We start from the raw sequence: 17,310 nt of genomic DNA, 5'->3' as shown, positions 1-17,310 counted from the left end.
ATTATCACCGTTATCCATTTGAAATTGTTTCTCCATGTGCTCGTGCTGCTGTCGCGGCTTTTCTGTGGCGGCGTGTGTCAAAAATAAAAAAAAAGAAGGACATTTCCAACACCGGTGTGGGGTCAGTAAACAGCGAGATGGGTTTCCCTGCCCTAGCGAAAGGCACGTTTTGTTCCGTGAGTTTGGAAAAAGCCAAAGGTTTGTGCGAGGGACTAAATCCTCTGCGGCTGCTCGGAACCTGTCGGAGAGGCTCCATGGATTCGTGTGTTGTAAAACCTTTGTAATTTTTCAAATCTCGCTGGAGAATACACAAATGCTTATTTCTCTTTCCTTTTTTTTTTATCCTCTTTTCCTTTTTTCATGTAACTCCAAGGCGGTTCGGTATGACCAGTGTGACAATGTTTGTGAGGTTTTTATGGAAATCCTGTGTTTTGCGTGCCATGAGGCGTTGTGTGCAGCTGGAGGTCCTCGTGTTACATAAAATGCTGGTGGGATTTATTCAGTGTTGTTTTCTTTTCGTCCTTCAATTGTGTTGTAGCAACATAGTGGTGCAAACAAACACAGATTGTAATTATTGTCCTAAACGTAAATATTTACGAAACTCCAAATGTGAAAGCTGAAACAGGACATCCAAACCCAGAACGTCCCCCAGGGAGTAGCAGAACTGCTCATGGAAAATTAAACTAAGAACTGAATAAAATAAAGCACGCATGTAAGTGCTGGTAGGGCTTGGGCACGAAAGAGTGAAAGTATCAACTGTTGTCAGCCTGAACAATTCTGAATCGAAATAAGACCAAATTTTCCATGTTTGTTTTTTTTAAAGCTGCTGATAATCGTGGTGCCAATTTCCGATTTCTTAGTTTAAATAAATGTTTCTGGAAAGTAATAATTTTTAAATTAACTTCCAATAAAAATACAGATTTTATACTTTATGCTATGTGCTACCCAGACCTTGAAGCATCAGAACTTGCTTGTGAAAGAGGTTATGAACCAAATTGAGTGGTTTAAATATTCTAATGAAGTGGCTGAAGCAGGAAAGGAAAATAGGCCACTCTAATAAAAGACAATCAGTTGGTTAGAGTATAAAATTTTATGGAATATACAGACTTTATAGAATTCACTTGCAAATATTAAAGTGCTATGACTGAATTTTAGAAAAAGACATCCTATTCCAGCGTGAGCATTTTGGCAGATAATCTAAGTCAGAGTGTTAGCTGCTGTTTGATGTTTAGTTTTAATTACAGAATTCTTGGCTGTGTTGAAATGTCTCGTAAGAAAATCTATGGAGTTTGTGTTTCTCAGTGTTATTCCTTTCTCTGCCTGTGAAACTGCAGTCCTCGCCGAAATCAACGGGAGATCCCCACTGCTAGGCCCTGTGTAACCTCAAACATTTCACGTGAAAATGGGCTCCAAAATAGACATTCCAAGAAATTCTTTAAGCCTTTTTTCTTCTTTTTTTTTTTTCCCCCCTTACTTTTCATGCAGGAGGAAGGCTGGTACGGTTACAAAAGTGAGGTGTGCTGCTTTCGTGGTTTTGGTTGTTGGTTTCATGTTTTCTGCAGTCCCCTAGGCTGGTCGGAAACTTGTGGGAATGCGCTTTGGAAAGGAATTTAACTTGCCCTGCAGAGATGCTAATTTCAGTTGACTTTGCTTTTGAAACTCCTTGTATGGTTTTCATGTCAATGCTGACTCAACCATGACGTTCAAGGCCGGGTTGGATGAGGCCCTGAGCAACCTGATCTAGTTGGAGATATCCCTGTTCCTTGCAGGGGGGTTGGACTAGATGGCCTTTGAAGGTCCCTTCCAGCCCTAACGATTCTATGATTCTATGATTATCTACACTGGACAGCTCAAGCCAAACCTTTCTGGTGTCGATATGTATCCTAAATCAGCTAAAGCAATTTTTTTTAAAAAAAAATTGGTGATTTTCTGACTGTGCTTTACTTCAGTTTTTTGGCATCTAACATAGGTTTCATAGTCTCAATTTTGTCTGTGAAAGGGGCCTTAAGAAAATGAATAAGCATTTATAAACTCTTCAAGATCCTCGTAACATAGCTGTAAAAATGTAATATATCATGGCTGCATAACTGTGTCAAATTTTCCTCTGACTTTGTCCCATTTATTTTCAGAACATGCTTGAAGAGCTCCTAATTCATAAGCCAGATGATCCCATTCAATATATGATAAACCATTTAAAGCACAACAACGATGATGGTGAGTGAAGATTGAGACACCATAAATAGTTCAATTCCTTGTTTGTAAACAGCTGCTTGAAAGCTGTGCTTCAGTTGTAAATGGTGGATAAAACTTTTCAGACTATGTCTTGAGGGGGGAAAAAAAAACAAGGTGAGCGTTTTGGAATAGTTATAGGTAAGATGCTTTTAATTTCTTTTTTTAGTGGGTAATCTAATAAAAAATGCACTTTAACAGTTATAACAATGAAACTCTCTAAGGGAATAACAAAGAGTTCTAGTGTTTCAATTATTAATGTGTTCTGTGCCCCATCTGATCGTTCCTGTTGTCTTTAAGCTCGCTAATTACTCCTTTTGTCAGGTGTAAATTTGGTTTCCTATTCTACCTGGGCTGGCAGATTCTCTGTTTTCTGATTAGTTAGTTACTAGCTGCTGTTAATGAGTTCCACTGCTCAGTGGCATCTCGGATGAAGGAGCAGGGAGCGTGTAGGAGTAACAAAACCTGGTAAATTGAACAGGAAGTCTGTATTCTGCACAATAAAAGCTTGTACACTCAATCAAATTATTTGATTTACAAACTGTTCACCCTTAGGCAGATTACATTTGGATATGCACAACTGAACTATAATTTTTGTTCTGCATGAGCTGTCAGGGATAGCTGGTGTCATGTTGCTTTGATGTTTCTTTAAAACCATGGTAAACCATTATGAAAGTTCTGCTGCAGCATCAGGGAAATCGTTATCACCAGAGATGCTGCGAGCTCTTCGTGGTGGTGATCAGATGGATGTTGATTGAAACGCTGCTAAATATTTAAAAAAAAAAAAAAATCAAATCCTGCAAATTGTGTTCAGCCTTTTCTGATGCAGGCAGCATGAGTAATCAATCTGTTTTATAGACCCATGGAAAATACGCGAAGGAATTTCATGTGGTTTGATAGGATGCTGATAAAATTTCCTCACACTGAGCTGACGTTTGTCCTTAAGCCCCACAGTATTATGTGAACAGAATTAGGCAGGTTTCCATTTCGTGACTTCAGTGCTTAGAGGCTAAAGATAGAACTACAGCAGTTGTTTGTCAAAGGAAAAACACTGTCTGCTTTTGGTCTGGAAAAAACTATTAAGAAAGAGAAGGAACTCCAATTAAAATTAAAGCCTAAATGTTGTTTTAAGAATAAATTATATGGAAAATAATGTAACAGAAATCTGTAGCAGAGTTGATTTTACTGTTTGATCATGGTGGAAGGTGCTGACTATTTAGAAGAAAAAAACCCTTATTAGAGCCATCAGTAAAGTGATGAATTTTCATGATCTTGCCTTGCTAGACAGTTTTAGCCCTAGAGAAAATTTCAAACAGAGATGCGTGGAAAAGAAGCATTGCATCTATCCCAGGTGTGAAGTTAGAAAACCTTTTTAATTAATAATCGGATCTAAAGAACTCTTAAAAATATAAACAAGTCTAATGATGATTATAGCTTACAACTGTCTTGAAAATTTCGTAGGTCATGTGTGGCCAAGTGTTCGTGCTTGAGGTTCTGTGTTGTTCTTTCATCTGATCCTTCTCAAAGCCTTAAGAACCATATGAAGACTGCTAGTTCTTTCACAAAGATGCTTATTTTCTACATGGCGTCTTGGTTTGTGCTAATAAAAAAAGCTTTCGGAATCCAAGTGGCATTTCTGTGAGTTCTTCCTTTCCAGTCAGACCTCTGAAGAAATGTTGGAAAGTTCTGCAAGAACGTTCATCATGTGCTGTGTGCTTTCCTGTCTGACAAAGGATTTCTTTTACAAGTTAAGCAAATTTTGTTGCGTTAATAGTAATCATAGAATCTTTTTGGACTTAAATGCAACTCAGTGAGTCCAGCTGTTCTTTTGCATTATTCCAGGATTAATTTTGTTAGTACTAAAATGATCGTTGAATGTTAAAACTTACTTTGCTTGGAAGAGTAAATCCTGTAACATCCTATCAAGACTAAACCTAGAACGGTCTGTGATTTGTTACTGAAGAAAAAGGCATTTTCTAGATTTTCCTGGCTTCATTCAGCTGCTGGTTCAGACCTCCAGTATTAAAAACTGACTATTTGCCGACTGGAGGGGGTTAAACATTACATCCAGTGGTGTCCTGGTTGTGCCCTTGTGTCATATGTTCAGGGAGAATGCTTTAGAGGAGTCTTACAAGTGTGCAAATGAGTAAATCAGTGAATTCCACTGCCCCGTCTGCCGCCAGCCACTAAGCAGAGAGAAAACCAGATTTAGTACAAAGTGAGCATTTACAGTAGCCCTGGGCAATATTAAAGCATGATATGGTGTATATAATGGTATGTTTCGTTTTTTATCAAACGTTTGTCCAAGAAAGCTGTGTATTAAAGCTTCAATACCTAAGGGTTTTCTTGTGAATTTTAAATCATGCTCCTAGTTAAACCTCAAAAGGATCTGTGGATGGAAAGGTTTTTTGATTTTCTTTGAAGTGGTTTGAAGAAGTTGATTAGTGTTGGCACCCGAGCACTCTTTTATGACGCTGTTTATAAATAATTCCTAAGTACCAGGCTGGAGTTTCAAGGTGTTAGATTAAAAAAAAAAAAAAAACCCTAGGATTTAATCATATTACATTTGAAAGAAATTAGGTGGTAAAAACAGCTGATGTATCCTTTTAAAGTATTTTTCTACATTGTGTACTAGTTCTGTTGCACTTGCAAGAACCAATAAGGGGGGAGTTTTTCTTAAACCTTCCGAGTCAGATAACTTTGTAAAGATGAATTTGTAATTTGGATTTCATGTATGTTTAAAAATTGCACCTGCCCAATAACTGTTAAGTCCGTAGAAAGCCTCATAAAAATACATTTCACATCCTTCCCTGTCTGCTGCCATCAGACAGTGTATCTCCCCTGGTTATCAAGGGCTGAAGAGGTTTTTTGGTGAGTAGATCCCTCCTCTGTTTTGACCTATGTTACTCCTAGTAAATACTCATCAGTCCCCTCTGTACATAGGCTGTTTTGGTTTGTTTTTTTTTTTTTTTCCCTGAGGTACAGGAGGAAAAAGCATCAAAGATGTTAATAAAAAATAACAGCTCAAGGGAGTGCAGCTCAAGGTGTTTTCATGGAAAAATCCCAAATATTTTCCTAAAAGTTACTCCGTTCTCCCTTGTCTTGCCTCTAATCCATTCCCAATGAAGCTTACAACACTTATGCCTACTGTATGCATTAGATTAAGAATCCCTTAGAACTGGGATGTATTTTTCCCACCTTGCCCCCTCAGGAAAAGGAGAGGGACATGCAGTAGAGAAACACAAAATACAGAGACGAAGAAAATTTCTTTTAATGATGGCTAGAAAAATTGAAAGTAGCTGTCAAAAAGGGGGGAGAGAGAGACAGAGAGTTTAATTTTGCAATAGCTAAATCTTCTCTGAATCCTGACACACCTGTTTAGATGAATCTAAAAAGTGGAATTGCATTTTTTTGTGTGATGAGAGCCAAAAGCATTGTCAAAGTAAAAAGTATTTTTACTACTATGTTGTGTAAGAGAAATGAGAGAATAGATGATCTCAAAAAGTCCCATCCAATCTCAACCGTTCTGTGATTATAATAATAGTCACGTTGAAACAGTCTTGTCCTGCATGTACAAGCTAAAATACTTTTTCATCACAAAGTGTGTTAGGTCTAAATCAATGTTTTGGGAATAAAAGTCAAACTCAGGTAAGGAAATGTTCATATCTTATGCTCTGGTTCACCCACTAAACTATCCATGTGTTTAAATTAATTCATATATATATATATGTGCACTTAAGTGGGCTGTTTAGTTAGAGTATTAATGGTATTGACCTTGGAGATTAAAGGAAGCCCCAGCTGTCACTGCCTTGGTGTTTCCCCAATCCTGAACTTTCCATTCAGGCAGATTTCCAGATGAAATAGTTGTTTCATTGTGATTACATTTATATTATGCAATGCAATAGTGGGAAACTGGTTGGGATTTTTGCTGTTCTGCATCTTGACATTCAAATATTCTTTTTTCATAGCTCCAAGAATTTGTGTACTCGGTCCACCAGCTTCTGGGAAAACTACAGTTGTAAGTATGCTACCTTCAATGTTATAATAACATCCAGTTACCTTTTTATTTTTTACTGAGATCAGCACTTGCGAAAATTTTATTCTGAGAAAATAATTTTCAGAATTGTCAAAGTGATAGAAGAGCACAAGACAGGTTGGAGGGTGGCATTCCTGAGGGATTTGCCTGTATATTACACTACAGGTTAAAGGGAAATGTTCAAGTGAGCTCTGCCAGAACTTGCTCAGGTAGTGGTAGCGATGCTGCTGTAATGCAACAGAACTCTGCCTGCCTTTTTTTCCCAGCTTTTTAGCAGGACTAATTAACCTGGGAGGAGTACCATAGCTACATATTTGTGGTATTCCCATATTGTGGATTGCTCCGTTTGCATGGCCAGTTGTCTGTTATGTCCACTGATATTGTTTAATTGAAAATGTCTCAGTGTATTTGAACCACAGAGAAAGGTGACTGTCGGAACTTTGCAGATGATGGTGGAGTGTGCATGCCAGGAAGAATGCTTTCTTCCTTAAAATCTGTGTTACAGTACAGTAGATGAAAAATACCTTATTCAAAGCTGTAGACTCTTGAACATCTTTATAGAAACTGCTTAAAGTTCCACACCTAGTCTGTTTACTTAAATGGAAGGCTAGGAAAACACTCTCTGTCTTTCTGCAGCCTTCTGAAAAAGTGCTTCATTTTCTTTCCAAATATTTTGACCTGTATTTTTCTTTCTTCTTCCCTCAGGCAATGTGGCTTTGTAAACGTTTGGATGCCATACGTATCTCTCGGGAGACTTTGTTATTCAAGGAAATATTAGCACTGACAAAGGAAGCAAAGGCATATAAAGAAAGAAAACAGGTGTGTAAGATGGTATCATAATAGTAGTTCTCGTGTCACGGAATAGGAATTATATGGCATTCCCATGATTTCCACTGCTATGAATTGAGCAGATCAGAGTAAGCCTGAAATCTTAAATCTGTAGTAGTTTGTACATTGGTTTGTATAAATGTAGGTACAGGGTCTCTCAGAGAAGAAAGTAACCTCTGCTAGGTAGGAAGATGCGAGCAAACATACAAACGCGACAGGGCGTAGGGTATGGGCAGAAGAGGAAGACAAAGTAAAGTAATGGAGGTCTTGAAAACATTAACCTTAGACATGAGCAACAGAATTGAGAGAAGTCCAGGTATGCATAATGCAATTTAAGGAATGGTTCATTGTATCATCAAACAAAGCGTCTTCTATTTCGGCGTGTTTGATAATCTCAATAAAATAAGCATTAATCTCTGAAGTCTCCTTCAGTACAAAATGCTCTGGAAAATATGTACACAAAGAACTTTTTTGATCTGACAGATACTCAGCTGTGCATCCTTGATTTCTCTGTAGCATGACACAAATAACTTACTTGTTGCGTTAACCCCAAAGCAGTATGATAACCCAGCTGGTTATTGAAAACCCGAGAAGCTCTCAAGCTGAAGCCATAGCAGCCAACTCAGGAGATGGTTCATTTCTTGGGTTGATGCGCTCTACCCAACTCTGAGTACCTGGTTTGCTTCAGGCAGGTTTTTGAATTTATTCGTGTTTCGTTGTGGGCCTCCTAACTAATGTTCAAAGTCTGGAGTTGATCTGAAGAACGTTTTTTCCAGATGTTGGGTCTCACAGGATGACTTGATCAGCAATGCAATTGTCTTGTTATTAAAGGCTAGTGACCAGTAGATCGGAAAAATATGTTGAAAGAATATCCTGAATACACAGAAGCATCTCTGCTCCTGATTCCTGCCCTTTTAGCTGATTCCTTTCTCCAGACGTCAAGGTATTCCATGATTAATAGAATGGAAGAAGTCTGTTTTTCTGTAACTCTATCTAGCAAGTCCAGCAGTTTGAGTTTCTCTTTTGCCTCTTGTTACCTATTTTCATAAAAATTGAAGCAATTTCATATCTGTGAGAATTCTACATTGCTGCTAAATTTGACTGGAATTGGCCACCATTCATAATTTTCCAAGATGGTAGATGATGTGATACATAGATTATTTTTTTTCCTTAGAAAATTAGGCTGAAAATAGGGTAGTGTTTATTACACTGCATTAGTGAAGGAAGTTTGGAGATGCCTTGAGTAATATGATTAAAGATCTGAGAGGGAAGAGTTCACTGAACCCACTGAACTTACTGGCAAAAAGGTTCGCCTTTGGCTGGGATGATATGCAATGATTCTTATCAAGAATACGTACTTCAAATGATCTTCCTTCTAATTATTAAAGATTGTTTTGCTAGATTTATAAATTTCAACTTAGAGGGGGGAGAATTTGAAACAAAAATTCCCTTTGGTTTAATTACTGTAATTATTAACATATTTCAGACTATACAGATGCACTTTCAAGGGTGTCCTTTTGGGCTTATTTGATTTAAAAAGATGGATGGTGTGGAAGATGAAAGTCAAAAATGTCAAGGCTAATCAGGTAGTAAGAAGTGCCCAAAGAGCAGAATCTGGTGGTGGTTTAGTACTGTGCAGTTTGCCTTTTTTTTTTTTTCTAGATGTTAGATCCTAGAAGAACGTTTTCACTAAATAAAATCTTTTGCTCTTTTGTATGAGTTCCAGTCTTCAAATGCAACTCCTAAAACAAGGAGGGAACTCCTTGCTTCCTCTAAATCAAGGCACGGTTTACAATGACTTAAAATGTAGCCAGATTGTCATCTCAAGAGCTATATTTTTCGTTGCTAATTTATGTCTGCTGGCTAAATCTACTTTTGCAGTAACTGACCCCTGGTTCTGCGGAAGCAAGTGGTAAACTTGACTCCTCTAGCATGCACGACATCCATTAGCCCTAACAGGGTCTGAATGTCTGTTCAGAGACAGAACAATTATTCTGTCTTTGATACAACCAGGGCATTAAAAAGTTGTCGTCCTGGCCAAAGCAATCTAATAAATGGAACAAGGAAAAGCAGGAACTAAGACTGTGTTTTTGAAAGTCTGGTGTGAAGATCATATAACGCAATTTAATGCTGTTAAGGAAACGTTTCATGCCTATAAGGTCGCTGTGGCTGAATTAACCCCAGTGCCAAAGGTTGTTCATTTTTAGGTCAGTAGGTCAATGGTGCTAGGTCTGGACAAACGCTGCAAAAAGGTCTGCAAATGTTTGTTCACATATTTTACTTCTCTTTAGCCAAGCTTTCATCTCTTTGGTGTTTACTTCCAGTGAACATTCAAGCATTTGAGTTTTCCTGGCACAAGAATTCATGGAAGGCGCGTTTAAAATACGTGCTTATTCTCTAAAGCTCAATTTTTAAAGTTGGACATGCAATCATTCACTAACGCACACCTGGCCACTTGCTAATGAGCACGGCTCAGGTAGTGAATTTTAAATATTGACTGTTCAAAGCAAAACGTGATCATTCTGCATGTAAAAATATTCCAAAAAGAAGTCAAATATTTTTGAATATTCAATAAATTTGAAGAACCACAAGCTATCAATAAATATTCCATGAACAGAAAAAGAGGCTACATTTTTGGATAAATCATTGCAAATTATTCCCTCATCCCTAGTTATTATAATGTTAATAAGAAGCACCTTCAGGTTTTTCCTGTAGTGAAGGCTAATGATGAGCTATTGCATATTTCACTTTTCCTGTTAACTGGATAAAATAAGAAGTTGAAACAGCTGCTGTAATTGTGGGCTTATGGGATGGGTGTGCTCTTAATGCTACACTAAATTGCAGTTAAGGTGTTTGCATGCTACATAGTGACTTAAAACTACTCTACAGTGGCATCATATTCCCATGCTTTTTAGGAAGAAATATAATAGGAGAGAGGAAAACCAAAGGCGTGCTTATCTATGCGTGTTCAGCATTCCAGTCTATTTCAGGACAAGCCACTATGAAGGAACAAATAGGAAGTCTTCCAGTCTTGTGTATAAATAAAAAAAACAGCCTTCCATGTGTATTTATCTGAACCAGCTAAATCTAAACATTCATGATTTTCAAAACACTGAACCAAATTTCTTTGAACTTGACTGCTTTTCTCTCTGAGGTGCAAGCTATAAAGCAAACTAAGTCAGAAGTTTTTGGCTGTATCTGATTTCAGGACAAATACATCCAAAACTTCCAATGAAAATATCTAGGGAAAGTGCACCCCCTGCCCTGGCAACAGAAAGTATAGCAGTTTTATGAAAAGAATGCAAAAATGTAACTCTGAGTAGATCAGGCATGTAAGATGAAATATTATGTCTCTAAAATAACACGGAATGTTTAAAATTCATCAGGAACGAGTACAGTTTTTCAGCAGTATGAAAATGGCGATTAAACCAGGGTGTATAGAAGAGTGGTCTGAACATAAAATACCCGTAGCCTTTGGGAGGTTTAACAGTTCAGGAAGCAGGTCTTTCCATTAGCTAAACTGGATGTTGGACAGGCTCAGAGTGCCTCAGATAAGACACAGTTCTGCAGTTATCACGTGTATGTGTGTCGTTGTCCATTGTTGCTGGTTTCTGGGAGCTGAAGTCCCATCTTCCAGGCTCATGGTATATTTATGTGAATGTTTACGAGAGAGAAATTGTAAATGTGCTATCTGATATATATTAAATTTAATGATTTCTAGTTGAATAATTAGGCATTCTACAAGCAACCTTTGGAAAATGATTTTGTAGGCCACTGCTCGGTAGGAGGAAAACTGACCAGGAAATTAGACTGGAATTGAGCCACAGAGAGCAGAAGGAATTCAAACACTGACAACACCCACGTGTGTGTCCTTGATTGTTGTTGTGCAATAGACCCTGCTCAAACGAGAGGACTAAGAGGACCGCTGCACTGAAGGAAGTTAGTATAATTTTGGTTTAAATTGGTTTGGCAGGGTTTAGCAGGGTGGACCCCCGGCAGTCGCTAGCCTGTTTGACGTGACACATCAAAGAGATAAGCAGGACGCTGGCTGTTCCTGATGGCAGCGTGATGCACCTTTGGAAGGTGACAGGCTCAAAGCCGGAGAGCCAGGCTCCAGCAGCGAGGGGCTGCGGGAGGCTCTGACGCACCGCCCCATGGAACCTGCTGGCTTCCAAGAAACAGCCATTTCCTTCCCTTTTTCTCTTTTACCTGCTTGACTGTTGACTTATGAATGGCTGATATTAGGAAAGAAATGGAGAACTGGCGACAGTAGACATAAACAAGACCAGATAACCCACTGCCTGACTGGGCCACCTTCTCTGTTCCACAGCCAGCTGAGGACTGGTCTCTTTTGTGTGTTCTGGAGTGCTTGCTCCACTCTCCTTTAAAATGACTTGTGTGGTAGCGTTTCCACCACTCCTGGTGAAATTGTTTCATGATCCAATGAAGATTGTTAGGAAATCTTTTAGGAGTCTGAGACAAGGAGTTTAGTGAAATGATTAACAGCTGCTCTTACTGGCATGGCCAAAAGTTCAGACTTGATCAACTTAAACTGGCTAATGTAGAGTTTGTTTAACCAAGTTCAGCATAGAATGAAGGCCTAAATTAACAAGACAATGAAGAAAATTCTTACAAGAAGGAAAGAAGAGTGTTCTTAATTTCGTGTGAGGAAATCTAATATAATAATGGAAAAAATATTAGGAGGGAGAATGCTAAATCTGCAGAGGAACTTTGTTCTTCTGTCAGATGGCAAATACTGTCTTACAAAACATCTCTAGATATGGGTGAAGTACTAGTCACAGAAAGGAACAGCAATTCTGAAAATATTGGCACATGCAGTTTCAGTCCCATTTCCCAGTCCTGAGTTTAAAAATAAACTAATATTAAAATTAACTTTAACCATAACAGGTATTTTAAATAAACTTTCTGGATGATGAAAGAGTGAGAGTTGCTTGAAACCATGAAACAAACCTCCTGAAAATTATATTCTTTGTTATTTACTCTGTGTTTGAGATTCGGCGTGTCTCGCAGGATAGTTGGTAAGGTCCCTAATACTGGGTCCGCTGGGTCAGATCCTTGGGGTAAAAGGACTGCTTGTGGATGGGATGTTCTTACGGACCCCTTTGCAGGTTTGATGTCCAGTGTGTGTGTTCGTGTGCAAGACTTGGCACCGCTTCCATGTCAGTGTGCAAAAAGCGTGGGTGTGGGCTTTGTGTTCAGCTTGCCTTTCACTTTATTTTTTGTGCCCTTATTAACTCTCTGATATATTATGTTAATGACTTGGGACTTGCACAGATTTATTTATTTTTAAGAAGACATCTCAGTTCACCTTTAACCGGAATATGCCTGCATGGTAAAATTCCTTTTGAACTCAATTGTGAATATTCAGCCTTTTTTTGTTCTTTCTTTAGAAAATTCCCAACGCGCTTTGGGCCAATCTGATCCAGGAACGTCTGTCAAACGTGGACTGCATCAAACAAGTAAGAATTGCTCCTCAGAGGGCCGGTGGATAAGCACTTACACAACTCGTGCACAGTAGTTAGCATTCCGAGTCCTGAGCAGAGGAGGGAATGGGGGCAAATCTTTGGGGGCTCTGGAGCGGATTGCTTTCTTGAACATCAGCAGAGGGAGTTTGGAGCTTTATTAACAGGATAAAGGGGAGGATGAGAGTATGCATATGCTAATCTTCTAGCACAGAGATGATCAAAGGCTGAACAAGCATAGCTTTGTTGATTGCCTGGGGCAACTGGCAGAGTTATAGTGGACAAAACAGATAAACAGAAAATATATAAAAATCAATATCTTGAGTTAAGATTTTAACTCTTACTGAGGGAAGGGGGAAAAAAAGAGTCTAACATTACTCAAATCAATTTTCTTTATTTCTCATTGTGTCTTTTTTTTTTTCCTGTATTAGGAAAAACTGCATTTGAATGTAGTTACTCTTCTAGGTAATAATGAATATGTTCACTGTCAGTTTACACAAATAGGCAGCTGAATAGGTATAGCTGGATTCACAGATGTGTGGCTTCCCCCTGTCCGGTACCTTTAGCCGTAGTGTGAGGAGAGACTTTTAACACAGAACCAAAAGAGAATTTAGGTGGTTAAAATTAATGTCTGGACTCAAGAAAAGCAAAATCTCCTTTATATGTTTCCTCAGATGTTGTTATGGTTTATTTAATCCATAATCGTCCCATTATAAGGGATTATTTGTAAGACACATACTAATCTAATGGATAAAACTCTCTAAACAGTGCCAGAATACGGACTGCACATTATTTGATGCGCTTCTTGAGAGGAAAGAGTCCATAGTCCAAAGCAGGTGTTGCATTCATGAAGGCCTAAACAACTTTTTTCAGATAAATAGTGCATATTTTCAGAACAGTCACTCTGTCACACTCAGACTTTTGGGTCAGGGGATAACTAGTACTTCCTAACCTCATAGAGATATTGCAAGGCTTATAGTTTTATGTAAATCTGTTGCTTCTCAACATCATCATCTATCTTGTTGGTTGAAGAAAATTACCAGGGCTGGTAACATTTAATTGAAGTGTGAAGATTAACTCCTGAAGCTTCTTAGCATTGGGCACTGAAAGAAACTGGGAATGCTGAAAACCTTATATCCTGTACTTCTTTCTCTGTCTCCGTGACTTTTGATGTAGTCTCCAGTGATCTGCAGACTGGATCGTTCCATCCATGTAAACCAAAATAATCTTGGGGGCTGGGTCATCGCTTTGCAGTTTTTAAGGTGGTAATTGTGTAGTGCAGAAGTGTCATAGGTGTGAAGAAACACACAAAACTAGCAAGAAGAATTTAAGAAACTGCTTTCTGCCCTGATTGAAGGTTTTGGCTTTTATAACTCAGATAATGTGGACAATTGCCAAAGAAGTCTTCATGTGCCTCAGTGCAAAGTCAACTGTCTTCGCTTAAGACGTTGATGGAAGTGGCTTTCAGTGGGCCTGCCCCGTGTAAGCGAGATCAGATGGTCAGTTACAGCGTTTGAACTGTGGGAAGGATAGCTTGATCAGGATGGTAATGGATAGCTGGAGGTGTAATTCTTAAACTGTTCCTGCCTGACAGGTTTGCTAGAGGACATCTGTCTGTGTCATATTTCTGTGGCGAGCATATAGCTGTAGCAAAATTGGTGGTGCTGTCGTTAAGTAGCTTAGAACCAGCAACACCTAAACTTGGACCTATCCCGTTATCTAATCCTCCGATTGCACGATCATTTACTTTAGAGTACTGCCTGCTGGTGTTTAATGGTACAGAGAAAAGTCAGTAAGCTTAAGCAAACCTTTCCTTGCCCAGCTAATCTTGTTCTTCTGCCAGGTCACAGAAGAGCGCATGGCAGTGCCCTAATTTGCATGACAGTGCCCTTATTTGCATTGGGAAGTATCTTGCCATAAAAGTCCTTCCTTTTCCATCAGTAGAAGCAGCTCTGAAGGAGGAAAAATAAGTTAATGTGGGTGATTTTTGAACATTTCGTTGCATTTTTAGCTAAATCCAGGTTAAACAAGAGACTTACTGTAACAAAAATTTAGGCTGCGTTATTGGGCTCCCAGACATATTTACAAATGACGGTAATAGGACGACTCCTCCCTCAGAGAAATGTAAGCAATTGTTTTTATGAAGGGAAACTCGTGAAACAGAAACCTAGCTCATCTCTGAATTATTCTAGATTTCTACCAGATATAAATCCCATTGACATTCATGGGGGTTGAATTCCTGCAACTTTGGAGTAACGTAGTGATGAGTTGAACCCTGCACTTTTAAACTGCATATAATTATTATTGGTTTCTCAAGGGTTCCTCAGCTACACTCTTTATAAACCATATAATTTGCTTACGTGGGGAGTTACCAAGATGTTAGAATTTTAAAATGTACTGGCAGCTCTAAACTGCTAAGTGTGGATTTTTCCAGTGCCCACTCCTGCCTTCTTTCCACATACTGTGAACTAATAAACTCTGCTTTGCTGTGCGTATAAGACACAGGTTTTGGGCAATATGCGCACCGCTGTTAGTTCAAGCTATGATTTTCTTCCAAAATCTTGCCATTGTTTCTCGTGGAGTTCCCTTTCTCCACTGATACGATCGAGGCCTGGGAAGACGGTGGAAGAATTTTTGGTTCATTATGTATAAGGACATGACTCCCTCCCTTTCTTTTCCAAATGGACCATTTTTTGTCTGGTTTAGGATCCTGTGTTTCTTGCTCCATGTTTCATCATCTGGGAGATTGGAACAATGATTTTTGGATCCTTAGAAAGAAAGGAGAAAAGAGATTGGCAGAAAACCTAAAAGTTATCAATTTTTCTCTACAAAATACTGTACACGTTACTCTATAATTGATCTATTGATTTTCAATTTGCAAAGTAGAATTAAACTTCTGCATTGCCGATCACTGCGCTTGAATTACATGGGTCTGTCCGGTTTCTCTTCAGGGTCTTTTTAGCTGAGCTATTTTATTTATTTATCATTTAGCACTCCAGATCCAATATCTGGTAGTATTTAATGTATTTGTTTATCTGTACTCAATTCACAGAGGAGTTAGGCCTTTCAATTTGCAGGAGAACCTGTTCAAAGACATGCATGTGGTGTACCATCTTGTTCGGTTTTGTGGCATTTTGAATTAAAGAGTGTAGCTGAGGAACCCTTGAGAAACCAGTATTGTCAGCTCTGGATATACTAGCAAATGAGCAGCAAAAAAAGACTGTGAATGTCAAAATTTTTTATGTACGTAGTGCAATGAGATACCATGGATATACAGCAAGTCAGGTGATGGTATGATTTACTACCTGGTCTTCGTGGCAAGATGTGGAACATCTATCTGAAGTGAAACTTCTCCTCCAGTGACTATGTTTAAAATATCTTTAAACCTGTAGAAATGAAAGTAAGTTAGAAAGATGATGAACCCAAAAAACTACTTTTCTGACTGCTAGCTGCTAGGCTTTGGGCTGGTTTCAGTCCCCAAACACAGCTCCCCTCAGCTTAACACTAACAGCTGCTCTGGCTGTGCTGCTAGTGGTTAGCAGGTAGGATAGGGAAGACGCCAGGGTTCCCCTGGTGTTTGCAATAGTTTGGGTTAAATGTTTTCTCACATGATCTCTCAAAGGTAGTAGTTGCTGGGGCAATCTGTCCTCTAATGCTATTTGGAGGAGAGCTGTTGGATGGCAGTAATTGCTGTAAAATGGCAAGCAGGTGAATAACTCTTCAGTTCAGGGCTGTTCTAACAGTAGCTCTAAAACCTCTCCAATGTGCTTATTTTTTTATGTAAGTCTCTTTGATGAAAAGAAGGTATGTTTTCAGCAGGTAATTTTTCCCGTGTTTGTTGTGATATTGTTAAAGTGAGTGTTACTAACCATCAATGTGTAAGCAAAACCCATTGCTCTCCAAAGGCTGCATCCACCCTGTGCTTTTTTTGCCCCATGCTTTCTATAATTGTTGGCATGGTTCTAGTTCTTTTGATAGCATAAGGGAAGGGTCTCTCAGTGACTGTTGTGTTAAGTATTAGGTCATGTAAACTCTGAGTAAGGTGACGAGATGGTTGAAATGCCAACAGCTGCATAGTTTTTTTGCCTACATTTTATGTTCCTTCTGTTATCACCAGCAACACTGAATCAGTGCTGGATGTGTTACAGAACCAGGGGGAAAAAACCCTTTGTAAAGCTTCCCTGACATTCAGCTGGAATGGAGTGGATGTTATTGGTCTAGTTAAGGTTTCAGTCATTTTTAGGAAAAACACATATCTGACTTTTCAAAGTTGTGATGGTTATTAAGAATCTTTTAATTAATGGATAGTAATTCGTGGTCACTAAAACTTCCTCACATTGTGTATGCCTTTTCCATTTGAAAGGGGATCTATACATCTTAATTGCAATATTTTCCTTGTGTGATTGGAAATAGAATCAATGCTGTGGATTTTGTACTTCATTCAACAGATTTATGCCGTTTCTCTCAAAGCATGAGTCAGCATTTTTTTCCTGTTAATAGATTAGGAGCAGTATGTTGGACCATAGTACCACCAGCTGTTTGTTTTATTTCTCCTTGCGGTGTCATTGGCTTGGCATTAATTGCACAGCTTTCATCCCACTGACAGTAGGCATACAGAATTTTTTGTGCTATTGTTTTGACACTCACAGTTTTATTGATGTCACAGGCATTCTCTAAGGAGAATGTTTTTATTGATCAACAGCTCTGCTGAGACTCTGTGTTGTGTGTTCTTCT

General features: G+C 38.7%; 1 protein-coding gene across 1 annotated transcript in view; it reads left to right on the top strand.

The window, feature by feature from the left end:
* The window catches only part of AK8 (adenylate kinase 8), a 71,494-nt gene that overhangs the window by 638 nt on the left and 53,546 nt on the right, over positions 1–17,310 (top strand). The window contains exons 2-5 of the mRNA XM_086625150.1: positions 2,130–2,214; positions 6,198–6,247; positions 6,971–7,084; positions 12,505–12,573. Coding sequence (XP_086481276.1) covers positions 2,130–2,214; positions 6,198–6,247; positions 6,971–7,084; positions 12,505–12,573 — 318 coding nt within the window. The remainder of the gene's footprint in view (positions 1–2,129; positions 2,215–6,197; positions 6,248–6,970; positions 7,085–12,504; positions 12,574–17,310) is intronic.

The sequence above is a fragment of the Tauraco erythrolophus genome, chromosome 22, assembly GCF_009769465.1.
Source record: "Tauraco erythrolophus isolate bTauEry1 chromosome 22, bTauEry1.pri, whole genome shotgun sequence".
In the NCBI taxonomy this organism is placed as follows: domain Eukaryota; kingdom Metazoa; phylum Chordata; class Aves; order Musophagiformes; family Musophagidae; genus Tauraco; species Tauraco erythrolophus.
Note: the sequence above shows the minus strand (reverse complement) of the source record. Positions and strands in the feature narration are given on the sequence as shown.